This window comes from Bombus impatiens, unplaced genomic scaffold, assembly GCF_000188095.3.
Source record: "Bombus impatiens unplaced genomic scaffold, BIMP_2.2 scf_0217, whole genome shotgun sequence".
Lineage (NCBI taxonomy): Eukaryota > Metazoa > Arthropoda > Insecta > Hymenoptera > Apidae > Bombus > Bombus impatiens.
The window spans coordinates 3,104,178-3,126,527 of NT_176636.1; the positions used below are offsets into that span (position 1 = coordinate 3,104,178).

General features: G+C 33.5%; 2 protein-coding genes across 8 annotated transcripts in view; one reads left to right on the forward strand and one right to left on the reverse strand.

Annotated features, from left to right (window-relative positions):
• LOC100742826 (peptide-N(4)-(N-acetyl-beta-glucosaminyl)asparagine amidase) overlaps nt 1–22,350 on the forward strand; it is a 53,631-nt gene that overhangs the window by 30,305 nt on the left and 976 nt on the right. The window contains exons 3-8 of one of the 2 annotated variants that reach the window (XM_003488043.4): nt 18,799–18,929; nt 20,021–20,289; nt 20,651–20,946; nt 21,019–21,249; nt 21,535–21,709; nt 21,878–22,297. In XM_003488043.4, coding sequence (XP_003488091.1) covers nt 20,068–20,289; nt 20,651–20,946; nt 21,019–21,249; nt 21,535–21,709; nt 21,878–22,297 — 1,344 coding nt within the window. In that variant the 5' untranslated portion in view covers nt 18,799–18,929; nt 20,021–20,067. Of the gene's footprint in view, nt 1–18,798; nt 18,930–19,958; nt 20,290–20,650; nt 20,947–21,018; nt 21,250–21,534; nt 21,710–21,877; nt 22,298–22,350 lie in introns of those variants that run through there. The other variant, XM_033319875.1, reaches the window with a different exon arrangement.
• LOC105680532 lies at nt 186–14,744 on the reverse strand. 6 transcript variants are annotated; one of them, XM_033319880.1, is made up of 3 exons: nt 14,379–14,744; nt 929–999; nt 186–605 (listed from the first exon to the last, which is right to left on the reverse strand). In XM_033319880.1, the coding sequence occupies exons 1-3, from the start codon at nt 14,479–14,481 to the stop codon at nt 255–257; spliced, it is 525 nt and encodes a 174-aa protein (XP_033175771.1). In that variant the 5' UTR covers nt 14,482–14,744; the 3' UTR covers nt 186–254. The 6 variants fall into 6 exon arrangements, 1 of the variants encoding a protein (XP_033175771.1); XR_001102157.3 differs by lacking the exon at nt 14,379–14,744 and adding an exon at nt 1,575–1,908 and having other exon boundaries at nt 198–605; XR_004461424.1 differs by lacking the exon at nt 14,379–14,744 and adding an exon at nt 1,575–1,901 and having other exon boundaries at nt 452–605; nt 929–994.

Sequence of the window (22,350 nt, forward strand, 5' to 3'; positions counted from 1 at the left end):
TGGAGATGGAAGTATGTATATCGACTTTCATCGATCTCACACATTTTATTTTAATTGAGACAAAAGAACAGAATTAGTAGAATATTCGTACAATTATATTAACACGATGTATAGGGCGCTCCAAAATCTCGACCCTACTATATTTTATTCTATACCTGATAAAAGTCCTAAAGAAAATAAATTACTAGAATTTTTTATGAATATATTGTATGATATATAGGAGGTTTCCAAATCTCGATTTCACATATTTCATTTCAGTCAATTCTTGTGCGACAGCTTCCACGTATGAAATCAGAACCGGATGGACATCTCATGGGTACTTCAATGATGCTTTGCAGAACATATAACTGTCCTGGGTCTATAGTTGTAGTCCTGATCCCTGTAGTCGCGTCTGTGGGTGCATCAAACATGGTTTCGGAGCCCGAATTCCGTGTATCGGTCTGGATTTTCATTTGCATTTCGGTGTTTTTCTTGATTTTCTGCAAGAGGAAGGGCAGCTCTGTTGTCGTCTCTCCCTGAGAGAGATGCATCAGTGCAACGAGCAGGAAGATAGCAAGGGAAAAAAGAGAGAATCGCAACATCTTTCTTGTGGTATCTTCTCGGATCTTGAAGTGGAAGTAAATTAACATGAAAGAAGAAAAAAAAATAGGATGAAAACGCTACAATATTATTTCCTTAGTGTTTTTATTTATGGAAAACCTTGTATAATAAGGAGGAGTTTAAACGTTGCTTTAACATCTCAATCAAGAATCTTCTTTTAGTATGAAATGAACAGTGCTTGATTTTTTTTAATATACAAATGGACGACCACTTCTAGTGCAAAAATTAATTTCATTTATTTTCGATTCGTGATTAACCAAATTCCAAAGGTAAAAATAAAAGTGAAAGTTTCAAACTGTTTTCACAGATCACAAATTTACCTCGAAACGTGTCTGTCCAATTTCTGTATACTGAACTCAGCTTCAAATTTTATGTTCACCTCTTCTGAAACAGCCTGTACTGCAACATTAACAGAACGTTACATAAAATGGGAACATATCTATGAGAAACATCAGTGATCGTAACTATTCATAATTATTCTTATTTAACCATTGTTAGTTACCTAACTGTCTATAATGATGGATTATTTCCGACAGATTAACGTGATACGTGCATTTTTACATTCTCTGAAATGCATGCATGTGTTAGTGAAAGATACAATACAATTACTTCGGAAATTGTATCTATTTCTATATATTGTGTACATTCTATGCATCTATTATTTTTAAATTTTTCATAGGCGCATAAAAATCTATAATCTAATAATACTCAATACTTCATCTTTAAAAAACCAAGCAACGAACATTAGATCGTTCGGAAAATTCGTAGCGAAATTTAAGAAAAAATGAAAAACAGCCTATTTCCGTAGAATCAGAGCTTTTTCTTTAAAGAACGTAATTTTTCCCTTCGCCTGAAATTATATTTTTGGAAAATATATCAATTTATGCCGAATAAACTAAACGACACGAATTTTCCAATCAACTCAATGAAAATCATACTTTTTAAATGAAAAATTTAAGATTCAAGATCTGTACCTTATGAAATAGCTTATAGCGTGAAAAACCAGACCGACGACTAGACCACCGCTATTGATGAAATCCAGTTGGTGTACAAAACCGCGTTGCTGAACAATTATTCGACGATTTATTACCAGGAAGCGTTTTTCTCCCTAACACGTCGATGACAAACACAACAACGCTTCGCTATGACACCCGCGAGACTATAGGATCACACCTCCATAACTTTTCAGCATTGTGAATTGAAATAAAACAAAGCATAACAACACGTAGTATAGCGTTCACGAGCGGTGTAAACCGTACAAAAGCTACAATCACTCTGAGAGATTACGACTAGAGAACGATGATTAAATAACCAGTTTCCCATTCGTTGAGACGACACTGATCGGGTCAAGAGTATGCTCCGTTATCTGCTAACGGGAATTTGAACGCGATGGATTATTTTGTTAGATATCTTTCTGACCTCGTTTTTCAATCGTCAAGTTCTTGTCGGTCACGACTGACTTTGTTGTGAAATTCTATTTCTTTTTTGTGTCTTTCTTTTTCACATGTGTGTCAGGTTATTTATTTGTATATTGGCTCACGATATTTCATTGAAAATTTAGAAAATTTAAACACTCGCGATATATAGATGCAAAATGTGTACAAAAAATAAAAATATATAAAATATCTAAAGTATAACACTCATTGCGATATTTAGTAGGCAAAATTCTACTTAAGTTGCATTTCTTCCGTTGGCCACATGTTTTGTATTTCGTATGTTGAAAAATTGAAAATTCTGGGGCGGTGTTTTTGTTGTAAAACGCAGCATATTGTCAACAAGTTTCCTCCCTTATGTTATTATTCTTTGTCCAACGCCATTTGGTGTATTTTTGGTGACATTTTTAGTAGATGAGTGTAAATGATGATTGGAAGAAACGCGAGGCTTTCTGGTTATAGGATTTACTGGTCCTAACTTCTGCACGTGGTTCCAGGTTTCAAGATAGTAACATAGTGACTTGTTTTTAAGGATAAAAGTGACGAAGATGCTAGCGAATTGACAAGACATAGTTAATTGTAGCTGACAGGTTTATATTTGGTACTTGTAAAATTTCGCTCCTTTTGTTGTCATCTTCTACCGATTATAAAAGACAAGCGAAGAGAAGAGAAGAAATTATTGGTAATTTATAACTTTTGATCTATAAAATCTCGTTACTAATATCGCACAGTTAAATTGTGCAAGAGGACTGTAATATTAAACGGAAGAGATCCCTACTTAATTTTAATTCTTTAATAATAAACATAAAAATATCCATTTACGTAAACATCCACCATGCACATAATAGTAATTTAATCAACATACAAAATACGTCCAATCGAGGTATTCCAAGTCATCAATAACAAACCAAAATTTCACTCCAAACATCGACCATATAAAACGCATGGAACACTCGACTCATTGAGCAATCAGGGAATCGTCTTTGTAAAAAATACTTACGACACTCGTGACGAAGGCTTAATCCGGAGCGTGATCGTTCCTTTTTTAGGAAGCATTCAACGCTGTCGGATAGTTTTTACGTTTAATTGGACGTGAATTGGCGTGGCCAGGGAAAGGGGAGAGCACGAGTGAGGAAAAAAAGAGCCTCGCGTGCTTTCACACGGCTCTCCTTTTCGCGAAGTTTACCGGCCGCTCTTTAAATATGTGCGGCCGACTTAAACACGCCACCGTAAAGACCGGCACGCCTCAAGAGTCCGCTCAAGTACTACTTTTCTTCTTCTAATCTGTGAGTAAGTTGTCGCCTTTGTGGCTACACGGTTATTATAATGCGCTCGCGTGTGGGTGCGACGTTTTGCCAAACACATGTACACTCTTGTCCATAAATCACCGTACACCGATTTATTTCGAGTATAATAATTGTTAGAAACAATTGTAACTAAATAATTGTTAGAATGTAGGTACGACTTTCTAGATTCACTTTGTTCATTCGTAAGTTACAGTAGAACTTACTGTTTATGCAAGCTCCATATATTTGAAGCAGACTTTAGTCAGTAGCCGATTACACGAACTGTTGCTTGTTTAACTCACTCATTCAAACGTGAGCTGCTACTGTACGAATTAAAAATCGTAGTGGAGTCAGTGGACACTTATCATATGAACGTCAAATGTATAAATTATTTGTCACCCAAGAAGTTCGTGTAAAATTTTGGAGTTGTGAAGCCTTACGGTGTTCTATCGAATTAAAATACGGTTTTATATTATAAAGTAACTATTATGAAATAAAATTAGCATTTACGTTAAATGTTGAAATTGCATAATGTCAAGCGTACTTAAGTTTTAACAATCGTTTTGCTTAAAGACAAGTGTCCCATGACTTATGGACAGGAATATACAGTTGAGGATAAACATAAGTGTACAGGTAGTAGAAGAATATAACTATCATCGACGATGAATAGTTTAAAAGAAACTAGCATAAGTGTCATGTACTTAAATTTTATTTATTTTATGTATTGTATGTATTATAGGAAATTAATATTTACATTTTTGTATCAAATTTACGTATATATTTAGTGAAACTTCATTGGTACCAATTTCCACTACCTGCCATTTAGTTTTGTCATCGACTGTATAAGTCTGGCAGGGTGCACACAGACGTGCTCCTAACAGCTTCATCTAGCGGACCGTGAAAAAGCTACAGCCCCGGTGGTTGCGGAAAAATTAAGGAACATTTATACACTTTATATTACGACGCGTGGATTCCTGCTCAAATTCGTACAGCTTGTAGGCTTAATACGTTGCTACTAGCGTTATGTACACTCCGGTTTATAAATATAAGAACATCTCTGGTTCCGTATAAAATATAACAGTTGATTGATATTATCCATGTTATGTCCAGCAATGACGTTAGCAATTGCATAAACTCAATATCAAAACTTATAGGAACGATTGCTATTGTTTGTTCTTTCGCTAACAATATGTCACGTGTGCGTAGCATCAATATATAGTTAGCTGTAAATTTGTTCACTTAGTGCAATTTGCAATAAAATTGCTAACTACGAACTGTAATTGTTAATCTATAATACAACATCGTCATAAAGTGAGATTTTAACCGAGGCATTGAAAGCAAAAGTGAAATAACTCAATACACAATAAACTAAATAATTCGCCGTGCAGAATAAATATGACGAATACATTAATGGAACTAATAAAATTATTCAGCATTTTCTTTTATCTCTTTAAAAACTGTGTAGAGGAATTGAAATTACACAAGCATAAATGATTGTTTTAATTACTGCCAGATAGCTGTTCTATCGTTCTTTCGATGAATGTACATTATGATTACTTTGCCTGAAAGCAATGAGAAAGTTTTTAACAGGAAACCAGACTCGTGAACTGGTCATCCACGGCTCGGCGATTTGCTGTTAAATATTAAATGCATAAGAACACGTTTCAGAGGAAGTTTTTAATAAAAGTACATTCTACTGGGAAATTTTCCTCTGTTTTTTATTCCTCGAAGCTCGATTAAACGCGCGCGCGCGCACGACTAGCCGGATTACCTTGAAAACAACTGCCGTACGAATTCACGCGATTTCATGCTTAAATCACGGAACGAAATAAAGGTGGAATTTATACAACTCGGTTACGTAAAGAAAGTGCGCGGTACATTAATCATACGATGTTTATATTTTACGTTTCTAAGAAATATTTTTGCAAATGTCAGTAACCATTATCTCTAATTACAAATAGAAGATAAAGTACTGATAAATATTGCATGTAACAGTCAATATTTAGCCTAATGAGTTTTATGTGTAAATTTACGAAATTGTTCAATAATATGCGTATGAAATATGCATTTATTCATCAAGAAAAAGATCATAAATTTTCACCTAAGAAATGTTGTACACAGTATACGATTAATAATTGAAATTAATCAGCGACTTTTATATTCGAATACACGACACTACTTAAACTACTAGCGATCATTCAAAATAGAAATATTCGAAATTTGCATTTAGAACTATAACATCGTTTATGAAAAGAAAATATCTATTTGAACTAAGTGGTCAACGGCTTTTATATTTGGACATACGAAATTATTTAAACTACGAATCATTCAACGCAAAAACATATGAAATTTCTTTCTACAAATATAAATATGTTCGTAAAAAGAAAATATAAACTTCCTAATACCTATTTGCACATTTTATATTTACACCACATACTAAACAAATTTGTTTAAACTCGATTTTCTCAGTAATATAGCGCCATAAGAAAAACTGTTTATACTGCACTTTCCACTTGCTTCCTCGCGTAGGGTCGTCCTCTTGTCCATTGTATCATCATTACTGCGATACTCTGTAGAACAAAATCTTACACCAAAGAATACACTAAACAGTATATTGAACAACTTAAAACCACGAAACCTCCTCGAAAATTCCCTTTGTCTCATACATACTTGTCGAAGGTAGCAGGGGCTGCGCGCTACACTGGTCGAAAGTATAGCGTTCGGAACAAAAACGCATCGGCACGCTCCAAGTGTTCCATAGAAGCGTAAGAAATATTTTTCCAAAGGATTTCATCCGCTGTAAAAGTTTGCGCATTATTTCTCGGCTTTCTGCCGTCCACGAGAAAAGTAGAAGATAGAAAAGAGAGAGGGAGAGAGAGAAGGAGAGAGAGAAAGAGAGAGAAAGCGGATTTTATCCGAGACTCGGTCATGTGCAACAAAGGGGTATTGATATGGACCGTGCTTGTGAAACGGGCCAATAGCTGTGGCCGCCATTGTCACCCGCGGCCAGATCTATACCGAAGATATCTGCTGTATTCTTCCAACTACAAATTCTCCTGGTCAACCTTTTTTTTTCTTCCCCTTTTCTTCCGCCACTATCGTCACAACGTATCTTTGCACTTTCTACCAGGGCAGACCGAGCTTGGCAATACGTCGATTCCAACAGTGGAACATTAAACGCGCATAAAAGCCACCCCGAGAACAAAGCGCTCTCCATTCGATTTCTTATTACGAAAATTCACTCAGCCTCATTGTTCGATGGTTTCTGTTCGCGTATCGGTAAATGATTACGTTATTGAATCTGTCTGATTAATGTGGTCTCTTTCGAACTATCGTTCGATCATTGTTTTCATCTGCTTCTTTTTCTATCGTTTTGTTGTTGGTTGTATAGTTGTTCACACACCTTGTGATGGAAGTAGGTCGTTCGCGTTAAAAATCTAATCTTTTTGGTTGGCTAAATTTAGATGACTAAATAATTTGAAAAAAATTTTAGGAAGTTTGTTAATATGTCTTTAGTGTGTCGTAAAATTGTTTGTTAAATGAAATGTTTGAAACTTTAAAGGTTGGTCTCCTTGCATTTCATTGTGAAAGTGAGTCGTTTATTTTCCTATTCATTTTTTTCATTGTTCTGACCTTTCGAAAAATCTCAACAAATTTTGGTATATCAACGTGTTATACAGTAGTTCTTTCGATTGTTTCGAAACATTTTTTTGATGAAAGTAAACCATGAAATTCAACCGAATGATGCGTATCCAATATTGAATAGTAAAATAATAATGGAACGAATAAATTAAGAAACAGTAGAGTTAATCACTTTTACTTCTAAAACCTTAACAAATTTATTTCTGCGGATTGTCATAATTTCTAGTAAAAGTATATATTTTCTTTCCTAAGAAATTAAATTCTAATAACGTATCTGAATAATGAAATTGTTAACAAAATTCAATTGTTGACAGAATGTAAAATTAATCAATTTGATATCTAATAGATTCATATATATCTTCTTCCAAAATGTTAAGGTCTTTGGTATATTTGTGGATCCAGTTCGAAGCAACTGATTAATTACTCCGATACGGATGAAATATTTCGTCATCGTGTGAGAATAATTCAGAGTACGTCGAATCTAATAACCGGTATGAATGATCAGTCCGGTAAATCTGTTATCTGTATCAGGGATCGTGAATTATCATAACGAAATCCGTGCAGAAGTGGATGTTGTTATGTCCGTGACACGATATTCAAATGATGAACAGATTGTAGGTCAGCGTTGAATATTTTATGAGTTGTTTGGATGGTGAAGTTGAATTTATTGCATAAACTCCACACGACCACCGAGCTTGCGACATGATACTTGATGGTAAGGTGATAATACGGTTCGTTACGTTCTACGGAATTTATAACAGTTCCCCTTCATTCCCAGCGACTTTTCGTTCGGAATAATAATTAAATGACTTTCTTCTCTCTCCCTCGCTGGATTAAATATTCAGAATAACAATTCGATAATGAATAATGAAAATTCGGGAAATTTTCAAATCTGTTCAATGATTCAATATTTGTCATTCCATCGCCTTTATACAATATGCTGATTTTCTCGTTGAAGAATTTCTCGCTTGAACTTCAACATTTTTCCCCCTTCCTTTTTTCCTTTCTTTTTTTTTTTTAGTTCCGATACTTTAGTGAAGTGGACGAAAGTTCCATTAAAATTTCATGGTTACGTGTGCAAGGAGGATTGATCGATTCGAACACCTTCTAAGTAAAGTTTCGCATAATCGACGGCTCTTCGTGTAACGTATACTCTTTAAAAGCTAAAGTACGAAACTTTATTTCGAAGAATATTTTTCTTCGAAATTCTTATTTCAGAGTTTTATTTTATAAGATAATGGAACGAGGAGGGTGGTACATTGTGAACATTTACAATATATAGGATAATAATGTCTGGTAATTTAAAATTTAGGTTTCTCAAAAAATAAAATATATAATTTTATTCGTAGTCCCTTTTATTTCTTCTCTTTTACTCTTTTATTTTATATTAATTTTTAGTTCGAAAAGTAGGATTTCAAAGTTGTAAGAATTTCTAAATTAGAGAATTATACAGCGCTTGGTAATTTAATACATGTAATTTAATTTTTAATTTATACAATATTTTTCTACTCGCAATTGTTATTATCCATTAAAAAATAGAACTTCAAACCTACAAATGATAGTAATCCATAAAACAGTGAATAATATAATGTCTGATAATATAAAATAATTTGTATCTACGTCCATCTGTATACTAAAATATCATAAAACATTTGACCTCGTTTGCCCCAGTAATTCGATATAGCTGACCTATACTACTTATAACTGAAACTTGGCTTTCTTAGGATATAAAAAGAATAGCATTAATTTGAAAAATAAAAATCTATTACAAAAATATGACATAATTTATTACACGAAATACAATATCGCAAAAATTGTTGCAAAGTGAATACTATTGATATATAAATTAAACTGAAAAAAAGCTACTTTTTAACTGGAAATTTTTTTTATACTCACGGTATATGGATACATGGACATATAATTTTTAAGTGACACATTAAACTTATAGAGGGTTAAATAAATGTTACGACAGATCGGGAAATTTATTTGTGAATTATGAGCATGAAATAAAACGCTACATATATAAAATGACAATATTATGGCACTCTGTCAGTAATTCGAGCAAGTAAATTCGTAGAAAGCTTCTCAACGGATCCATGTCTCGCTGTTCGATGTTTCCCCCTGTAATCTTCTTTGAACTTGCCCCTCAATGTCCCATTCCTTCCCTCCACTTTTCTTCCCGAGGAATCACTAGAAGGTTTCATCTTCCATTCCGTTATAGTTTCGTCGCTCGAGTGCTTTTTATTTCGTACGTACGCGACAAATCTTCTTTCCTCTTCCCTTCAATATTTTCCCTTCCCCCCTCCCTTTTCTGTACTCATCTAGGCTTCACCATCAACCTTTCATCTCTTTTGGAACCTTTTTTAAATCTCGTAGCGCGCGATAAACATATACATTGTACATACCTACGCAGTCTGAACATTTTTTAAAAAGTTAATATTTTTTGTATTTGTAAGGAAATATTTTAAATGGAAAATTTATTCTCTTCGTTAAAACTTTTTTATAAAGTACTTTCTTCGGGCAATGAACTCTTTACAAAAGTTAGTTTTAAAGAAATTAAGATTCCTCATCCAAATTGTCTGGAAACATGAAATTTTTTGCTTAATGATAGTGATGTTTTTAAGCAATTAACCTTTCGCGGTATAATTACTTTCCTAATTTATCTTTAGATAACTAATTTTATCGAAACACTCAACATGTATTATTTCTTCTTTTTATTGAGAAAACAAAGTTCAGAAATATCTTTTGACATCTAAATTATTTGATTTTTCAAACGCTTTTAAAACTGATTTCTTTTTGGTAAAAAATTTCTTCTTCCTTCAGACTACTTCCATTTTTACAAACCATGAAAATTTTGGGAAACTCTCATACTACATACGTTTTCCTAGTTTATGAATCAAAAAGAATTTTTTATTTTGAACATTCCAGTTCGCACAGGGAATGGCGACTAGCTATCAATATTCCAGTAGAAGAGATTTTTTTAGATACAGCAAACTTCACCATTTCGTAACATTATTTTTCTTTTACTGAGAAATAAAGCTAAAAGTCAAATGCTACCTGAAAAAATCAGAAATTTTCTTTTGAAACTGCAACAAATGTTCTTCCATAAAAAGGACACTTCCAATTTGGCTTTTTGTTATGGAGGAGATGAAAGTGTTTCTCATGTGAAAATAAATCGAAAATATAAAATGCAATTAACATAAGTGGTACTTCCTTTCCACATTTCACATTCTACGTTATTTATTTCGTACAGATCTGAACAGGTTCGGATCGTTTCCGAATCAGTTAGTCAGACATCGGTGTATCCAACGCTCGGAAATTCGATTTCGATCGGTTCCAATTCTAGTCGACGTGTAAAATCATGATTTCCAAATTTCTTGGTTCAACCTCTTGACACAATTGCACTGACTGAATATGAAGTAAGTACGAGTACCATTGACTCCTAAAAATCCTATTTCTCTCTTCGTTTTAAAATTCAACCACCAGTAACGAAAAAAAAAAAAAAGAAAAAGATGATATAAGACGAAAAATCTGCACTTTTATTAACTCCATCCGCATCCATTAGATTGACTCCCTTGCTGGCTTTTCTTTCAATGAGAACCATAGAATGATCCTCATTCCGATAGGATTACTTCAGCAGTTGAACGACAGGGCGCGCGTCGAGCGGCGATTTTTATCTATGGTCGAAGTTTCCAGGTGCCGGTTGACAGGGCATTAAGCAGCAGATAAAAAAACAGAGGTTAGGAAAAATCTATTTACGAGAAAATGGATTCGTTTATTACCAGAGATTACGTAAAACCTATTACGACGAAGACCGAGGAAAGAGGTTATCCATGACTATGGATCTCTGCTCCACGAACTGTAAATAACTTGATTGCGAATGCCGACCGTTCGACAAAAGATACGTTTAAGTGATATCCAATTTAGCCCTACTAAGGAATTTTCCTTTTTACTCTGGCCTAACCTCTTTTCTATAAATTCAGTCCTGAATATAGATTCGAACTCTTCTCTTCTTTTTTTTTTTTTTAAGTTTATTGCCAAATTTTGTATGTATTGTATGCATAGTTTAATATCTACTGCAACAGTAGAAAACGCTTAAATAATTTACAAAAGACTTGTTTTTATCTTTTCATAGACTATGCAAAGATAATAGAGATTCGAACGTAATTTCATCAAAACTATCACTCTGCAAACTTTTGGAATGCCTGAAGATTTAATGTACGCAGATAATCATTTAGAATAGAGCATACTTCATCGATTTCTAGGGCAGGCACGGATTGGGGGAGGGGGGCTAGAGTAGCTATAGACCCAAACCTCGCAATAAAAAAAGTACATCTTATTTTTATAGCGAATTTAAAAAAAAAAATAAAAAGTAATTGAATATAAGAGAAATGTTACTCCACATTTATTTCATTTCGTTATTATTTCAGTTATAATTCACAAAAACTTAAAAATTATGATAGTTACCTAATTATTTTCGAAATTTACTTCACTTCCTGTAAATGTTCTAACACGAACAAGGGTGTACGTTATACACGAAGTGAAATTTAGTATTATGCTTGGATAGGTAGTATCATGTTGAGGTTAGGAATATTTAGGTTATGAAAACAAAATGGATAGCGTAATTGGAGAGAGTGACTGATCATTGGTAGTTATGAAGCTTCGAATATAATCTCAATCCTAATTAAGCAAATATGTCTAACCTATAGCCCAACTGTAAATTTTATGGAGATATAATGGAAATATTGGTATTTCATAAATGTGAATACAGTTTGATGATGATCATAAATGTAAATAATTTTTAAAGAATAGAATAACATCGTTGACTTTTTGATTTATTTTATACTCTGTATTGTACCCAATTACGTGTGATGTTTCCCCTCAAACAAAATTTTGATTATAAACGATCAAACAATTCTTTTTTTAATTTCACCAATCAGAACATCAAACCATATAATCACATTTTGCATAATTATAAACAACCGAAATTCACGATACGCGAACTATCGATAATAAGGCCAAATGTCTTAAGAACTGACGAGACCTCGTGGTGAAAAGTTTCGAAAAAGCAAATCGTAAAAAAAGGGGCGAAAACCGAAAAAATAAAGGAGGAAGAAGAAGAAGATTTTTACGCTACAAGTTCGTCGTGTTTGAGTAAAAAAGACATTTTTTCTCCTTCATTTAATGATCTTTCCGTGACGTTACTACAGTCTCGAAGTAGTTCTCGATGCGGACTCGTGGCCCTAATAAACGCCATTCAAAAACTCTGGTGAAAGAGGCGCGTCGATGGGGGGGGGGACAGAGTAGGGGTGAAAGGAAGAAGAGTGAAAAATAAAACGCAGAGTAAAGCAACGTCTTTTCAACCATGCTCGAATAAAAAGATTTAATGAGCTTATTATACGCGAATTAACGTACACTAATAACGCGTTCTCCGGTGCCTCTCGACACTCTGCTGAACACTCGGTTAACGATTTCCTCTAGGAGAGGGGAGGAACACGAGTTGTGGTTTTATTTGCATATCGACCTATCAGAGCTATCTAAAAGCGACGTCACCTTTGATGCTTCTAACGGCCCTGTGCACGGCAGATTATGCGTCAAACGGTAACGATATTTGACAGGGTGAATGCGATTTCCGGAGACGACGACGGGATTCCTTAAGGCTGTCCAAAATGGCGCACATTCTGAAAACATAGTCCCGTTAGGTACAAAGTAACGTGACTCTAGGTTCTCTCAAATTTTCTTAATGTGTTATCGCATTATTCAGGACAATATCATTTATGATAAATGTTTTATTAATTAATTTAGTCGTTGACAGTTTCTATTACATTTCTTAACCGTTGAAGATAAAAAGATGCATCAACTAGAGCATAGAATGATATGTAGTATCATTTTAAAAGATGTAAATGATATTGTAAAAATGTTATAGAACATATTATTCCGTTGCCCGTTATGAAAAATAAAGAAAGATGCATCGATTAGAAATTAGAGCATAAAGGCATAACATAACCCCATTTAGAAGTATGCCAATTACCTCGAAATCTTAAAGAGGAATAATTCTAAAGGAAAAATATCACGAATCATAATATTCCTCGCTTTAAACTACCCTATTTTGCCCTGACGTAATTCTCGCACTAACAGAGGTAACAAAAATTCCTATTAAGGAATCCACGACAAATGAAACACCCAATACATTTCAATAAGCAGAACACCATTACTAGCCGGTCTAAAAACATAACCTCTATAAGGAAACTTCTAGTTACATCGTTACCATGACAAATTAAGGATGCTAACGATGATTGGATCGGAAACACGTCTCTCCAATCTAACCTGTTTACGCCGGGCTGGTGTCGAAGGCCCGCTTTTTCGAGGCAAATCAGCGTCTTGTCGATCGACGTCGAACGTGCTGTAAGCAACGTTTGAGATGCAAAACAACGTTTCAGCATTAACGACCGTGTGTACACGTGTATCCGGCACGTGTGCAAAACGAACGAGAATGTCCCGTGTATGGGTCAAGAGAGACGAAAGAGAGAGAGAGAGAGAGAGAGAGAGGGAAAGTGAGATGGAGGGATGAGATGGGACGTTTGGCGTACAATAGAGGCGTGGATATTGAAAATTTATCGGAGGCAGAATAAGTGGATGAACCTTGGCCAAGGCTATTTGTCGGAAATTGAAATTTATCGAATTTTCGGCGCATGTCGAGCGGAGGCGGCGTTCTCGAATTTTCCCGCCGCTGCCAAAGCTTTAACACTCAATGACATGTGAAACATCGAGTGATCGTTTTAAACTTACTGATTTCTAGAGGCCGCTCTTCAGGTGCTCGAGTATCGTTCGACGCGTCGAACGTTTTTCGGAGAGAAAAATATTCAGAAGGGTTCTTTAACGTGATAACGTGAAGATCGCGGGAAAAGCATCTGGTAATGTTGATATCTTTTTTTATTTTAACTTATTTTTCTGTTAAATTCCACTCAAACTTTTTTATCGTTTTATCACATTTGACTTCTGCACCGTCACTGGTGGAAACGTCCTATCCAACATTCGTTCATTTTTCAAGATATATTCAAATATTTGAAGTTCCCTAGGTTTCTTTTTTTTTCATGCAAAGTGATATTATATTAAAGTGATAAAGTAATATGACGTTACCGTAATTCGGCTTTAATATCCAAAATAAGTAATACTAACATGTATAGGGAAAAGTTGTTCAGAATGTTGGCCTTGACGACGTATTTCAAAGTCATTGAATAGATGATTACCGATAAAATTAATTTCTTTTTTCAACTCAATTTCGAAATGGTAGATAAGACATCTTAATGAAGAGGCATAATGTGATCTTCAGACTTATTGATGTTTTAATAAATTGTATTTAATATTTTAATAAGAATCTCACTTCGCCAAAAATGTTCAATAAAATTGCACGTACCTTCACACAAGCCTATGGCTTGTTGGAGAAAGAACCGCGTAGGAAAGAGGAACAGCAAGCAACAACGAGGCTTCTTTCTGGCGCATAATACTCTTGGTCGCATCCGCGGCTCCAACAATGAGGATCGATAATTCGAAAGGCTCGAGTAGCCATGCCGTTGAAAAAGATTCGCCCAGGCTAACGGAAATCTTGCAGCCAGCGAACGAAGAAACACACCAAGACGGTGCAATCTCGTATTTCAAAGGATTCCACGACAATTCAGCCTTCCCGCGAGAGCTTTGTTATCGCTTTGCCTCTCTGCGGGTACCTGTCCGCTTTCGTCGCTTTTCCACCAGATATTCTAGGTCAACGTTGCTCAAACTATGATCCTCGTCCTCTATCAACCGAAGTGAAATAAAGTTTTCTTTTAAGAAACGATCATTTTCTTCATCTCGTGATCGATGTTTTCACTTAATTCCCCGTGTTTTTAATTCACGTTCTACGTTAACGAGCTACTAAATAGGATAACATATTAGATTACTTGAAACGAAAATATTTTCATAAGATAAGATAAAATATCTTTATTCCGGTAACACTTAATTTATGTAAGCGTTAAATAAAAAGAATACTGAATTAGTTTTAAAATAAGATATTCACCATAACGTAACATAAAGTGAAGTATCTTTATGTTAGTAAAACGGAATTTTTAGTTTACGGTTCGAAATTTAAATTTTCAATTCAAATTGCTGTGCATTGTCCCTCCTTCGTAAAGGCGGAGAAAAGGAAGGTTTCGTTATCAATTATTCAGGAGCTTTTATTACTAATTCTATTACTTATTCATGGAAATGAATTGTTTTATTGCGTAAAAGAAGTTTCATATGATTTGCTTATATAAATATGTATTTGAAAAAATGTGTTGTGAAAGTTGTTGGAGAAATTTAAATTTACCATTCGGAAAAGATCAAAGAAGACCTCTAGACAACTTGTTTCGTTGTATAAATTGACCACTCGGAATCTAACCGGTTATAATTGGTTAATTATAACAATGATTGGTTTAAACAATTTTTATCGTCGAAAAACATTGTTACATCGGTGTTTGCTTAACAAAATTACATACGTCAATTTTAATGATCAGCTGGTAATTTAATTATTGATAGTAAATTTGATTATTGATAGTATAAATAGCGAAGATGATCCGTCAAGTAGTATGACTCAACGTTTGTAACGACATACGCCGTCAATAGCAGAATATCTATCTACGTTTCTTGCACATTATAAAAGAAAGACTAGTTCACATTATATTTCCAAAATTTGATTGTCAATCAACGAAATAACAAGAATAATATTGCCAGAATCAGTTTCCTTCTCCTCTTCATTCTTGTCTAATTTTATGTATTATTATCTTGAAATTAATAGGAAAGAAGAAGAGAATAAGTTGATAAAAAAGACAAGATAGTAATAGAAACTTCCTGTACATTAACAAATCTTGGGATATCGAGGATTTATCTGAAAGGAATTATCAAACACAATAGAATATAAAATCAATATCCCACTAACCAATGAAATAACCATGATAATACTATCGGAATCTACTTTTCCTTTTGGTCTTTCTATCTTCGACGATAATGTGATTTAATTAAAGCAGAATTAAAACTGATCGCCGGGATTACGTTTCACAGAACATTTATAAATGTTATTTAGAATCTTTCGCGTGGCTTTTTTTTCAATAAAACCGCCCACGCTCGAAACGGAAACCGATTAACGATACGACGGGAAGGGAACTTTACGAGCCGTTGAAATATTGCTTTCTAAAAGCAATATTGTTCCTGAACTCTATACTCTGTAAAACTTTATCCATTATTTCATTTGCCGTATTTAACGGCGAAGCAGCGTAACGTTTCGCGATTACCTTGACTGACCGTCATAACATCGATCTATATATCGAAAACTTGTTATACCATGAAAGAATTATTTTTCTGTAACGTTCAACGTTAGGATTATTCTTTAATGGCGTGAACAAATTTTTTTCCAGTTGAAAATTATATAAAAGTTCGTTACTTCGACTGATTCATTCGTGTACTGTGCCCCTCGCGTCCTTCGTCTTCAGAATTAATTCGCCTTTCGATGTGAAATCGGTGCGACGATAAAAAGATCGATATAATGAGAAAAGAAAGTGAAATTTCTGTAAATAATTAAATTCGAAGATTGAGGTTAGGTTGAGGTTAGGTTTTCTATATTCTATTCTTCTACAAGTAAAAAATATTATAAACAATTAACTCTTTCGTTACCATCGTTTAAAAGAAAAGTCGCTGTTCACAATTAAAATTTCAAATTTTCAATGTGTTACATAATACGACACATATATTTTTACATATATAACAATGAAAAAATGCAAGTAGACATTCCAAGAATTAGAATGCGTCGAACGTGTGACGCATGGTAGCGAAAATTAATTAAATTTGCAATAGTAACAAGTAAACAGAGAATGTATACCAACCTAACCCCAACCTAACCCCAACCTAACCCCAATCTATGCAGATTCATATCTTTAAGAACGTGATAAAGAAAAAAAAATGGATCTGTATTGAAAGATATTATCTCAAGTCCTGTATGTCAGATTTTTCTATATTTTTTTAATTTTATGTACATTTTTACATTTTTAAATTTCCCGCAAACGCATCGACTATATTCAACGTTCCAGTAATAACCGATCGAAAATCTTTCAAAAATACATGAACGAACTTATTACCTAACCTAATATGATTTTCAAGATTTAATTATAGAAAGTGGTTTTTAATGACGTGGAAAATTTTCCATTTTTCCAACGACTCTCTGTGAAAACACTTTTGATCTTGGATTGAATAGACTCGTCGTTCTATTCGATTACCAGAGACGCGACGCTTCGAAGAGTAAATATCTCGCGAAAGTTTCGCGAAATCAGCAAAATTGCACTGGGTGTACAAACATCTGTGCCGGTCCGCGCTCGGACATCGTGTTTGTCCATCAAGTTTATTTCCGTGTGAACTCGGTAATTTATTCCCGTGCACATTCAATTTCATAATTCCACCGCTGGGAATGTCCTCCGGTGACAAAAAAAGCCCGCGCGTTTTAAACCGGATATTGTCTTCAAACGTTTATGTACTTAACATCGTGACATGATACGAGAAGAACGAAATAAATTGCTATATAAATTGTGAAATAAATTTGAAGAAGCAAATAATTCGAATAATTATCGTTTGTTTTACGTGATATTGTGATTAATTGATATTACATATTAAATTACTGGAAATCGTTTAATATTAAAAGTAACATTCATTAATAATATTATTGCTACTATTAATGTCATTAACTTATTTTACTGCTATTATTAATATTATTATGCAATATTGTTATTAATTGATAATTATAATTAGTTTGTAAATGAAAGGGAGAAATAAATTGCGAGATAAATTCAAAGAAGCATATGATTAAAATAATATCGTACATTTGAAATGATAATGAAATATTGTTATTAATGAATATTCAGTATTGAATTATTTAAAATAATTTAATATTAAAAAAAGTAAATAATGATTCATATATCGTACGATTATCTCGTATGAAAATAAAATGAAGTATATTCATATTTGTTGGATGGTTCGAATTGAAGCATCGTTAATTTGTTAATTGACGTAGATAAATTGTAGGTTTATAAGAAACGAAAAAAAGAAAGCGAGAGGGATGTAGCATCGAAAAGTTGGCCGCCTTAAGAACGCGATGCTGGCAGCTGTACATAATCAAAAATGAAACAAAAGCAGTGCTCCACTTTCGACCGATTGTCCGGAGTTTGAAAGAAAGTAATGTTGTAGAAAATCAGGCCGTTATACGGCCCGCTAAAGTGAAACGCGAACTGCTTCATTCAAAAAATTGTATCTCTAATCTGTCAACTTTTACTCTTATCATAAATTGAAATACGCAGAACTTCCTTTTGTTCATTCGATTGTTTCAGTCATTTTTTGAAATTTAATTTTTTCTTGTTTAAATCTTAACAAAGTTATAGAAAGGTCTAAATGAAGTAATTTAAAAAATATGTTAAAAGAATAGAAACTTTGTAGAAACTAACTGATATAAATTGGGGGTACAAAAAGAATTTAGAAAGAAACAATTGTTTACTACAGTCCAATTTTTTTCCTTGAAAATTGTATGATTTACTGAAAAAAAAATTGGAAATGAACAACGTTAGTATTTAATAAATTAAAAAATTTTAAGGGAAGTTACTTTCCCAAAATTTAATAAAATCTAACAAACCCTAAGATCTACGCTTTGGATATTTAGAATTTAGGAAATATACTCTATAAGGTAGTAAATCTGAAAGAATCACTTTCATGATAGTGAAGTTTGAGAATTTTCAGGATAGAAAATTTCAAGACTTTTGTCATAAGTTTGCAAATGATTTTTGCAGGCTTAGCTTTACAAGGAAGGAATTCGAGAGGCCGTTCCTATAACCTTCACGTTTACTGAGAACCGCCTTTGTACCATTAAGCAAGACCTCCCTCGTAATCTTGAGGTTTGATATAACCATATAGTCCATAGGTAAGTCGTTTTCCATAACCTACCATAACCTTAGGCTCTGGACAATCTTAACCTCCATAACTTTTAAATTTGATATCTCATAGTATAAGTATTTATTTAGAATTACAATATTCGAATGATTGATTAATTTCCAAAAATTACTTATGTCTAAAACTTTGCTATTTATAAATAAATAAGAAAAAGTCACAAGAGATATTGTATTATATTGGAAATTTCTTTAATCTGATTCGAATCCATCGTGATACTGATAGGAATGTTACTTTTTATCTCGCAAATGGTACAGCTATACAATGTCCTTTTCATACAGATGTCATATACATTTCGAGTGCATTCTGAGTTGCATCGGCTATGCTTTTCTTATCTCACCACCATTCTGCGACATCGTATACGATGCTCCTTAACGATATCAGTGGCATACAATAGCAGCGTTGGACGTTGTTTATAGACACGCCATTATATTTCAAACGGAATGGACTTTTACACTTTTAACAGGCTTCGTTTGAGAATAACGTATCGAATATAGTCGTGGAATTGTGGTTTTACCATGTATTATAATGGGACGTATGTTCCAGAGAATGTCATACGAAAGGATATCGTAAAACAATATACATACATACTTAGGAGAATTGCAATAATTTGTTGCTATTAAATGAATAGATTAAATATATATATATATATGTTATGAATTTCATAATTCACGCTTTTTCATTCATTTAATATAAAATGAAATAGATGCTTGCAACAAAGAAAAAAATTATTCTTTATACTTACTTATATATGTATCAATGAGTGGTAAAGAAGGGTACCTGTTATATCTTTAGAAGATAATTTACCTTCGTGTGATAAAATTATAAATATGTATGTATCTAATTGTCTTTTTTTATCATACTGAGGCATGATCATTTCTGATGAAAATTTGAATGCATGATTAGATATCTACTTATTGTTATTTCTAAAATACAAATATATAAAGACACGAATTATTTTGTTTTACCCGGTTTATGTCATTTCTCACAAAGAGCGCTACTAGACGATTAGCAACACCACTGAATGACTTGCATTCCAACTGCAATATCACATTTTTCCTCTAGACTTGCACGTGTCATCTTGTACTTGTGAAAATAAAGAAATCTCAACCATGGATGAAGATCTGTTACGATCCGTGGATTTGTTAAAAGAGAACGAAGAACAAATACGAAACGATGCTGAAAATGCATTGTTAACTGTTTGTCAAAACATTCTGTCCCATCCAAATGACAAAAAATATCGGGAAGTACGACTTGATCATCCTCTAGTTACTACAAAATTGCTACCTGCTCTTGGAGGCATCGAATGTTTGTTCGATATTGGCTTTGTCGAGGTAATTATACTTTAAGACTTTAAGATATTGTCATTGATTTTTATTTCATTGAATTTTTTTTCGTAAAGTACTGTAGTGACGTACTAACTGGTCAGAATTCTGCGTCGTTAATTGACCGTCACCATCCCCACTATCCCCACACTAGTTTGACTTTAATTCTTCAGTCTTTATAACTCAAATTATGATCCAATATAAGAAATTTCTTAAATTTTGCTAGTTATTTCAATAGTTAATTGTATAGTATATGTAGAATTCCTTTTTCCTATCTTCCTGGTATGGAGCCTGTCTTGTTAAATGATAAAATTTAATTTGATTTGTGACCAGTTAGTAAGGCACCATTAACATTCCTTTTTTTCAATAGACCACTGACTGCCTTTCATTGCCACAAGAAGCACCACTTTCGAAATTGCAATCTCTACAAAAATTGCTTAGTAAAAGTTCTTTTACCAAAACATCTGTTACTAAAGACCCAACATTGTATAATTTAATACCGCTAACATTCACAGTGGAAGAGAACAGGTTTTACAAATCTATTATAGACAACTTCCAAAAAGTTCTGCAATATGAAGATGCAAGCTTGCAAGAGAAAGCTAAAAAAGTAATACCCATTGTAGACCTTGAAATAGCTACTATGACTAGACTCAGACAACTGCACAAGTAATAATCAATTATTTAAAAATGATTATATTACTCTAAATTTGGTTTTGTTCATCAAATTTACTGTTGTAGGCATGTGAAACTAAATCAGATTGCTCCAGATAAAAGTGTTAAAAAACAATACAGTGAGGATGATATTGACGATGTTAAAGATATATTTCTCATGGAATTGTTACATTGGTTTAAATATAAATTCTTCACATGGGTCGATAGTCCAAAGTGTACTGCTTGTTTTTCAGATTGTAAACATCAGAACACAGTACCTCCAGATGATCCTAGATGTTCACAAATAGAGATACATAAGTAACTTGATATATTTTAATCCCAAGAATAATTGGAGAGTTTTTTGAAAAAAGGTTTTGTAGGTCTATACTAAATATATAGATGTCGAATGTACGATTTAATTAAACTTTATAAATAGAAAAAGAGCAATATATATTCTTTAAGAGCCGTTATAATTCTCAATTCAAACATAACTAATAAAAAGAAATTAGAATTAATTATGAAATTAAAACTTTCAATGCCCTTTTTTCAAAAAGTTCTGCGATTGTTGGAATGTAGTTTAATAATTGTTAAATATCATTCCAGATGTACTAAATGTGGAACACGGGTGAAATTCCCTCGCTATATCGATCCGGAACCATTGTTAACTCTAAGACGTGGACGGTGCGGAGAATGGGTGAACGTGTTCACGCTTTTGTGTCGAACACTAGGATATGATGCAAGATGTGTACATGATGAAACAGATCACGTTTGGACAGAGGTGTGTAATGATCACTGACCTTGCGTAAATGGAAAATATGTGCAAAGGTACTCGTTAACTCATTGCAATATGGAAATCGGTCACACAAGGGTGTCCTCAAAATTATGTTCATTAAAAAATTTACTTCATCAAAATAATTGAGTGATTGATAATATGTCAATAACTTAGGTATGGTCTATACACGAAAAAAGATGGATTCATCTAGATCCATGCGAAGATGTCATGGACAGGCCATTGATGTACGAAAAGGGCTGGAAAAAGAAACTAACTTATATAATAGCTTATTCAAAAGACGAGGTGCAAGATGTTACTTGGAGATATACACGTAATATACTAGGAGTGCTGAGAAGAAGAGATATCTCCTGTGAAAGTAAACTGATACAATTCATTGAATCATTGAACAAATATCGTCAATCTTCCCCGAGCTATAGTGCCACTCGTCGGCAATATGTGATAAAACGAAGACTTTTAGAACTTGTAGAATTGATTCATGTGCCCAATAAACAAAATTCTGATGACAATGAGAGTTATGGAGGACGATCCACAGGTTCCTATGAGTGGAGATTAGCGCGAGGAGAAATTTCTGAGGTATGGAATCATTTTCTAATTAACATTAATTGATTCACATATGTATAAAACTC